At 31.9% G+C, this 10,007-nt stretch overlaps 1 protein-coding gene across 1 annotated transcript in view; it reads right to left on the minus strand.

The window, feature by feature from the left end:
* Positions 1–88: 88 nt before the first annotated feature.
* LOC105620399 (alpha-tocopherol transfer protein-like) overlaps positions 89–10,007 on the minus strand; it is a 30,893-nt gene continuing 20,974 nt past the window's right edge. Inside the window, exons 2-3 of the mRNA XM_012201896.1 lie at positions 2,168–2,531; positions 89–352 (exon numbers count right to left, since the gene is read on the minus strand). Of these exons, the coding sequence (XP_012057286.1) occupies positions 89–352; positions 2,168–2,531 (628 nt within the window). The remainder of the gene's footprint in view (positions 353–2,167; positions 2,532–10,007) is intronic.

Here is a 10,007-nt window from a genome sequence, read left to right on the forward strand (position 1 = left end):
ACACACACACACACACACACACACACAACACACACACACACACACACACACACACACACACACACACACACACACACACACACACAAATCAATCTATATCTAGTTTTTTAAAACTTCCTTCGACCCCGAACATGTCTATCGTTTTGCTTTTGCCTATTCTTAATGCTTCGTTTACACGACTTGTGACTTCGTCTTGTAGAAACCATTCACGATGATGTTCTAGCCTTTTTAATTGCTTTTCTTGTTGTTCGTTCCATGGTCTAGCTTTTCCTTCTAAACCTACGTCGCATGGAAATGCTTCCAATGGTATAAATTTTCCTAGCGTATTTTTCGGGTTAGTATGAATATGTAACTGAAAATATGTCGAAAATATATTATATAAAACATATCTTTCATATCTATTGAAAATACATATTTCAGATGTAAAATAATAATTGAATTTTATTTTTCTTACAATTAAAAAAAATATATTATTATTTATTGCGATTTTTTAATTCTTAATATGAAATTTTTGATAATTAATTAAATTTTACTTTATTAATTAAACTTAATTTAAAACAATCTAAAGACGAGCAAATAAGATGTTTAAAATTTATTTAATAAAATTTAATAAAATAGTGTACATAAAATTTCGGTTCACAGCGTCTTTATCAATTTATAATTAAAATACATTAATGAAAAACTTTCACAAAATTCACTTGGCTTTTCATTTATTACTATATTTTTTTAAAATTTTATCAGATAAATTTTGCATAAATTATTTTATCATTTGTATGTATATTTTATCATTGTTTTAATTATGAACTGAAGATTCTGTGAATCGAAACGGTTTGTGCATAATATTTTATTAAATTGTTAATATATTGAGCGATTGATACACATCGTGTGATATTGACTACTCTCGTCGATAGCCAACGCCAACACATCATGTGTCACAGATTTCCGTGATTTCCGACAAATATTCTCTCAATTGTTTGGATAGTGTTGTGCTCTCGCCAGCTTCTCATACACGTACCAGCAGAAATAGTATCTCCCATTCGATGGCGTGGCGCTACACACTCGTACCGCACGAGTACGTACATCGAAATGTATTACTGGAAACACGGAAGAAGCGAAGAGCGCGAAGGGAGAAAGTAATGGGGAATGCTCTGATGTTCTGTCCTTAGCGCAAGACTCGCGATTGAAAGAGAAAGCGTAATTGGATGTAATGCCTCGCAGTGTCCTTTCGCTGTCTCATACATTTATTGTATTAGTATGAGTGAGATACTTCAGTCTCTTGCTCACCAATATTCATAATAATACTTTTATTATGCACAAAATGTTGTAATTATGCATAAAAGTTTTTAATACTGTAAAAAATGTTTGTGCATAATTATAACATTATGTATACTTTTGAGACTTATTGTAATAGCTTTGTATGCATTTATAAATTTGTGTGCAAATGAAATTAATATTTTGTATCGCAAGATTGCAAAATTAAATTTTACACATTTTTAACAGTTAAATATAAGCATATAATAAAACATATAATAAAAACATATAATAAAAAAAATATGATATAATGTAATGCCGCGCGCCGAATGCTAGTGGATACCATTCCTGCCGGTGCGTTAAATAATATAAGTATACAGTGGTAATATATTAAAATAACTAATCAAGATTCTCAAATTGCATAAAAAATAATAATTTCCAAATTGAATTCAAACTTTGGCTCTTGCAGTACACTAAAAATTGATCGACGCTCAATGTGTTAAATGAACTTATTTGGACATCTTACGGTATATGCTCATCTTTTGATCGTTTTAAATTAAGTTATTTTTTGCTTTGCAAACAAACAAACATTATTTTATTTTATTTGTTTATTAAACAAATTTTAATTAGAACTTAAAAAAGAAACTGAAATAACATGTTCACTACCACGCGTCATATGTGTGGCACACCGATTTGTTTATTCGGTGTCATATATATTTGATATACAAAAGAAAAGAAGAAAAGCTTAAGCAGTTGTGAGATCGGTTTTTTCAATCAGCCTAAGGTAGAGACAAAATTTTTTTTTATATGTATGTTTTTTTACATATATGTTTTTTTTATTTTTATATATGTATATATTTTTTTATATATGTATATATTGTAGTACTTAATATAAAATATTTTATCGTTTTTTTACCACATCCATTAATTCCTTCTTCATAAATGGCTTCATCATCGACAAAATGATATCCATGACTGCATTGGTGTTAATAAAGTGCAAACCTTTAAGTCTGATTGGTATAGCTTCTTGTAAGTAATAAAGATATTTTTTAATCCCTACTGGACTAAGACGGCCAGCATGAGCGAAAGTAACACCTGTCATGTCTATAACAATTACATGGCCCTTGGCGGTTCCTTCGGTGTACAACCACAAGTCAATCACCATAGAAAAATATTTCATGACATCATTATAAATAAAACGTGATGGTTCATAATCTATTAATCTCGTATATACAATTTTGTATCCTTCCTCCGTTGGCATTGATAATGTCATCTGCGCCCTTTTTAGAAAAAAATTTTAGTATTTAACGCATAATTAAATTTATTTTCATATCTATTAAAGAGTACATACGTTTGACAGTTCCTTTTAGATTTTTTTATTATTATTATTGTTTTTAGACGAGCGGTTTACTTATAAGAAGTCTAGTGCATTTTCTAAGTAAACTTACAAGAAGTTTACTTAGAAAATGCACTAATCTACCAACCAACGTTCTAGTGGCCAGAAATAATTTAATTTCTCATGTTATTCTGTGAAAAAAACATCTATATATACATCTTTTTTATGTAATCATCGAATAGTTACGAACATTTTTTTGTTTAAAAAATCTGTAAATATCGAATAAAATTTTCAAAAAAAAAATTTCAAAAAAATTCTGTAAGCTTAATTGGATAAAAATGAACATTTTTTTGTTTCTTTTTAATAAACTCAATAGTTTATGAAATAAAATGTCTAAACTTGGAAAAATGACTATTTTTATTATTTTTCCTTATTTTTTTCCCTTATAAACTGATCATCCAATATGAATATAAAAATCAATATGAATATAAAAAACGAAAAAATATTAGGCCAATCTTAAACTATAACGAGGATTTTATTTTATTATTATCTGTACTACTGACAATGAAAATTTTATTTATAATGAAGCTTTGAAGACACGTCAGCAGCGCATGAGCCGAATGACATTGTGAAGGCATCGCGGCTGGGCACGCTTGCTTAAAAGTTGACGTATCTAAGATATAAACATTAATAGAACACGAATTTAAATATTTTTATTACATTTTAATTCATTCCCCAGTATGAAAAAATTTTTCATATACGAATATGTCCAAATATATAGAATTTTATTACTTCAGCTTACAATTGCCAAGAAGAGATTGGTTTACAATAAATTTCTTAATTACACTTACCTTTCCTCATTGTAAAAAACCTAACAGTATTGACTCTATCTCTATTTCTTATGCACTATTCCGTAAATACCTTATTCCAAACTTTCTGCTCGTTTTTAAGTATCTTTGCTACTTTAATCTATTCTATTACAACTCCGCGAATATCACAGTATAGATTCCTCTGTCTTATAACATATAATATCCACACATCACAGCCTCACTATAATATATAATATACTATATAAATATTAAAATATATAAATATATCGCCTAATATAATACAATATAAACACATAAAAATATATCACAGCATTTCTAACAGTATACTTTGCGCGCCCAGACGCTCCAATACATCTCTTTAATTTACTTAAAACTTTACATTTTTCTGAATCTAATTTTTCACTCCAGAGTTTCCTTCATATTTTCTCCCTATCTTCTCCTAGATCCCTGAACCAACTATATACTCTTTAACATTCCTCTACATAATGTTCCATGCAATTCATCCCTATTCCGCAAAATACGCAATCCTATATTCCTTATCTAACCAATTATTTTCTTCCTCCTTATTTCTGCATCTAAGTTTTCATCAATCCTCCACACTTTTGCCTATTCCCAATCTATACAGGTTTTCCTTCCTTAAATAACTGGAAAATCTATTCCCCATTTCAAATTCCTTGTATCTTCCATCTCGCATCATCGTATTATTGTATCTCGCAATCTTCAGCCTATTGTCTTCCCACTATCTTTTCACATCCCTTTCTTTCCTAATTATTTCCTCCTCTAATTTCCTTTCATTAGCATCATTTTATAATTCCCTTTTCTCGATCTCCCATCCGTTCTTATTCTATTTATCTAAAACCCTTTTCTTTCTTTATAAATATAAATCTTTCCACTTGTCTTCTTCCTTCTCCCTTCAACAACATTCTAATAGACTATCTTCCCTTATCTTTTCTTATTCTTTTTATTCTCTTTAATCTCTTCTCGTAGCTCTTATTTCTCACCCTATCCTTAATTTATTCATAGCGTTCCTTCATTTTCACATAAATTGGGATGTAGAACTTTATTATGTATTGAATATTTATCTTACATAATCCAATATAATTTTCTCAAGATTTCCTCTTTCTCCTCATCCCCAGATCTCTATATCTCATCCCTATATCTCATAACACTTGAACTAGTATTTAAACGGTAGTTATCTCCTTATAAAATCATCTCTGTACAATTATTCCTCTAAACCCCATATCTTTCTAGCTGCCATCCTCTCTTTCTTGCTCAATTCTACTATGTAATCTTTATAATCACTTTTCCTATTAAGTGTGAAGTTTAAATACTTAAAAGATTGTACCTCCTCAATTTCTTTGTCCTCCCATTTTCATAATTCCTTCTTTTCCTTTCCACGCTTATTAAATACTACTGTCTTCATTTTTTCGGCACAATTCTAGTTTCCTTTTAAAAATCTTCTAAATGTATCCATCATATGTATCTAACAGCGCAACCTTATTTTTCAATAGCACTACAGGATGCGTCACTAAAATCCGGACAAATTTCAATTTAAATTTTCTGCTATATTGTGCCTCCGCCAGAGATTATTGTTGGCATCTGAGAAAGCCTGAGGCTTCTAGTAAACATATTCTCAAAATGGTTGCGATGTTGAAACCAAGCACGGAGTATAATCGAAGAACCGCGATCATCGCCTTCGCGCTGAGCGCTCAGCAACGGAAATAATTCGGTTCTTTGGATACCCGAGATCAATCATTTATGACGTTGTGACAAAATATATGGCTTTAGAATAGTCCAACGAACGTTTCAGTATTCCAGCGAGGAAGAGTCACTTGAAAGAACGTACCGCGAGGATCCTCGCAATCATTGAAAGAACTCAAGCACTAATTTCGGATAACTAGAGCAATCGTTGCGAAAATTAGCATCGATTGTTGGTGTAAGCGAACCAACAATGCGTCGAATTGCCGAGGAGGGCCTTCGATACAAATCGTACATATTAAAGCTCTCTGAGGCTGTCAGGAGTTGCTCACCTCGGCTCCCATTTTGGCCTCCCAATAGTCCAGATTTAAATCTGTTGGATACTATGTATGGAGTGTAGTTGAAACAAGTCTCAGTATCCCAATGTGATGTCATTAAAGACTGCTATTGAGGCAGCATGCGTTACATTACAGCATGCGTGCGAACGCTTCAGACCGAGAATAGAAGCCGTCATTCAAGCTAAGCTGGGGAATATATCGAATAATTATGCTTTACAGAGATCCCCCAAGTGTGATCCCCCAAGTAAAAGGATTTTTTGTAATATTATATTTAATTTTTCATTAAAAACATTTTGTTTAAAGAAATTGTTCGATTTATCCGGATTTTGGTGACGCACTCTGTATATCGTCCGCATATGTTAACTTCCATATTCTTACAGTACTACAGTAATTCTCCCTACATCCTTATTCCTTAACTCTCGGTCAAGATCTGCAATGTATATAAATTAAATAGGAGTGGACTCAGAACACAGACCTGCCTAACTTCTCTTCTTATCTGGAACTTCTCTGACCTCTGCTCCTAACAGCAACTTTCGTGTCCTTGTATGTGCTTCAATCTTATCAGCTGCTCTTTGATTCCATATTTCCTTGGTAACTTTCAAAATGCGCTTCTATCCATTCAAAAGTCAAAAGCTGTCTTTAGATCCGCAAAGAGAGTGTTTACTTTTCTCTCCTTATCTTCCATCTGCTTGCTCTTTTGAATCAGATGATTCAATACAAATATGTCCATTATCGACCTGCCTTTTCTGAATTCCGTTTGCATCTCCGGGATTAGACTTTTCTTCCATATTTTCTCTTCCAATTTAATTTTTAGGATCTCCGTATACCATTTATACATTGTACATAGTCAACGATATCCCTCTATAGTTTTCTACCAATTCTGTGTTTCCTCTTTTAATGACACAATGATACTCTGTCTCCAATCCTTAGGAATTTCACTTTGTTTCCAAACTTATATTAATAACTCGATCATATCTTTCCATAACATATCTCTCACATATTTCCACGCTTCTGTCGATACTCTTAGCCTTCTTATTTTTCATCTTTTTTAATGCCCCTCTAATTTCTTCCTTTTTTAAATCCTCATCCTCCTGTCCTCTCGCCCCATCTCTTGCTTCCATTTCTTCCATTTTTTCCAGATTCATAACATGCTATCTTCTTTCTTCTGTCCCAATATTATTAGCTTTCCATATCTTCTTGCCTCTTTTCTTGTTTATAAATTTCCATATATCCGCTTTCTTCTTCAAACATCTCGATTCAGCTTCCTCTTCTTCTCTCTTTTACTTTTTCTTCTTTAATTAATTTCTTTCTTTTATGTATTTTCTTCTACCTGTTTTTCCTTTTCTCCATTTTTTTTATACATTCTCGGTACTTTTCTCTTCTTTCTAGTACAATTTCTATCTTACCAATCCTTGTCCTAATTCAAAATTTTTGATTTTTATTTTCTTCTTAACCAATATTCTATGTACAATTTCTTTAATTGCCATTTTTCCTTCGTTGTTATTCTTTTCTGTTCTGCTTCACCTGTTCAGCCAAAATTCCCGTCTTCTCTTGATATTTTTTTGCCTTTCATTTCATCCTTTATTCCTTGATTTTTTTTTTCCTTTATCTTCTGCTTCTTCTCTTTTCCTTTCATGCTAAGCAGCAATGATATGTGATCCGAATCCACCTGAGTTTCCTATTGCAAACTCTCTTACTCTTTCTCTTATACTTTTATTTATAATCAAATAATCAATAACCGTATTATCCCTTTTACCTATATATAAATATATTCCCCATTCCACTTTCCTTCCAACATTTCATTTAAAATGTATCCCCTTTTCTGCTCCAATCGATCAACTCTTTCTCTCTATTTCTTATCACTTCGTCTTTACTTCTCATTTTTATTTCCTCTTCTCCCCATTCCACACTATCTAATTCACCTCTCACATTAAAATTCTTTATTACTAACTCCTCATCTTCCATGTCCCCCAGAATTTTCTCAAACTTTTCTTCTATAATTTTCCAATTTTCTTTATTATATATCGATATTATTGCAACTTTTTTCTTTCTTATACCTATAACCTACATTATCATTAACCTTCTTTTTATATATATTATGGTAAGTTCATTTCCTTTATTCAATTTTTCTTTTTTGCCTCTCTACTATAAATCCCTCTATCTCTTTTCTTTTCTCTACGTGCTTAAGCACACTTCCATTTATGTGAACTAGATAATCTCCCCTCTACTTTTTTTCTTTCCAGCCATGTTTCGCATAAGCTCATACATACACACACACACACACACACGCGCGCGCGCGCGCGCGCGCAACTTACAAATTCCCGGAAATCTTTATCTTTATTACTTACCCTCGCAATGTTCCAAAATATAAATTTTCCTTCCCTTTTGTTTACCTTTTATTCTCCTTTTTCCTGCATCTCTTCTTTACCTTTTTCCCGTAATGAATCTGAGATGAGAGTCTCTCGTGACCCCACTCTCACAATGCCCTTAACGACAGCATTTATGTTCCAGACAATAAAAATGCTGTAAAGTATGAATTTTCTCAGGCAAGGAGAGAGGCCGTATATAAAGTCTTTAAACCATTGGACTGTGCCCTTAGAGTAAATAAAATTACAAATGTAGGCAAAAAATGATATTAAGGCAAAAAATGATATTAAAATAAGTGCGATATCTTCGAATATGGAAAAAATCAAGGCTCATTCAGAGCTAGCTAAAATAGAGCTCAAAGTAGTAGATAATATTAAATATATGATATTCGAGAAACTGACACCAGAAGAGATAAGAAATGAGTTAATTGCTTAAAATTTAAATGGTGGCGATACTAATGTTGATCTGAAAGTTTATAAATATTGCAATATAACCCCGAAGGAAGAAAAGAAATACACCAACTGCGTACTGGAATTGGTATCGGAAGTTCGAAAGAGATTGATGGAGAGTGGACATATTTATATTCGCTATTCAACATGTAATTTCGCGGATTATATTAAAGTAATGTAGTGTTATAAATGTATGAAATTCGGACACATTCACAAGGGCTTGCAAAGATGAGGCATGTTGTGCAGGACACTGTACAGGACAACACGAAATGAAAAACTGCAATAACAGAGATATGCAGTCAGTATACGTAACTGCTCTCGTAGCTCGAGAAATATTATTGATAATATTCCTCCGCTGGAAATACTTCTTCTGGAAGTGTTACTAGAATTTCGGCTGGAAATGCTTATTCGGAAAGTTCGGATGTTAAAAGCCTAATACTTGGTGATAAATAAAGGAAGACTAATAAATATTAATTATAGTAGTGTGAATATGAGAATCTTCAGTTTGTCAAGTTAATTATCCATTATGGCACATTTTGATGAATTTTGTCATTATTTTAGTGATTTAGGCTATCATATTATTTGTTTATCAGAAACATGACTTACATGAGATTCCTGACGAAATGGTAAACGTTGCGGATTATATATTGTACAGGTGTGACAGGGTGGAGGTGTTGATTTCTACCTGCTGAACTCATTCAAAGCGAATGTATTGGAACAGTCAATTCCTAGCGAATATTGCAAGATGAATTGTAATGGTGGAAATCTTGGTGGAGTATCAAAGCTTCTTCTTACAATCGTTTATAGTTCACCAAATTGCGGATATTTACAAGAGTTTGAAAATCCCTTCTTAGATTTTCAGACAAAATATATACACTCAATAATACTTGGAGATTTTAACGCGGACATGCTTGTTCACACTTGTGTACTTACAGTGTACAACTGAAAAATTTTATTGCGTCCTCGAATATGTATGTTCCACTCATCATTTAAAAAATTCCCGCACGTTTTTGGACTTATATATAGATAATGAGAAAATAAGATAGAAAATCTTTGACAAAGAACCGGTTCCCTTTCTATCGGCTCATGAATTAATTAGTATCGGATCAGCATAGAACATCGTCCATCCAGACTGGTATGGTGCAGAAGTTTTAAAAATTTCAATGAGCAGAATTTTCTGATGGACATAAATAAGTACAATTGGTCTGAACTGATATCTATTGATGATATTGATGAGAAAGTGGAGAACTTCAACAAAAACCTTCTTGATTGAATTAACAAACATGCTCCATTAAACAAAATTTCATATAGGAATTTATCTACACTTTGTCTGACGGATGAAATCAAATGAGGGAAAGGTATAGGATCAGAAAAGTTTGGAGAAGAAATAAAAATGAGATTGCTTAAAAATCTGTTTTTCTCTCAAATACGAATAACATAGGATCAATAACATGGCGGATCGAATATTGATTTTGTTTATTACTAGACATCAATTAAAGAAAAATAATTATTAGTGTTCGATTGAAAGCACGTGTATTGGCTTTATAACTCACACAGATAAGCCTTTTTCTGACTTACATATAAAACAAAAACACATTAATCACTCCTATTCTTTTGAAATAATTGAGAAACCTTTGGAAAAAAGAGATGAATCACCTATCTGAAGTTCAAGTATCGAATTGCATCACATCTCGAGATATATATATATATATATTATATATATATATATATATATATA

This window comes from Atta cephalotes, assembly GCF_000143395.1.
Source record: "Atta cephalotes unplaced genomic scaffold scaffold00026, whole genome shotgun sequence".
In the NCBI taxonomy this organism is placed as follows: Eukaryota; Metazoa; Arthropoda; class Insecta; order Hymenoptera; family Formicidae; genus Atta; species Atta cephalotes.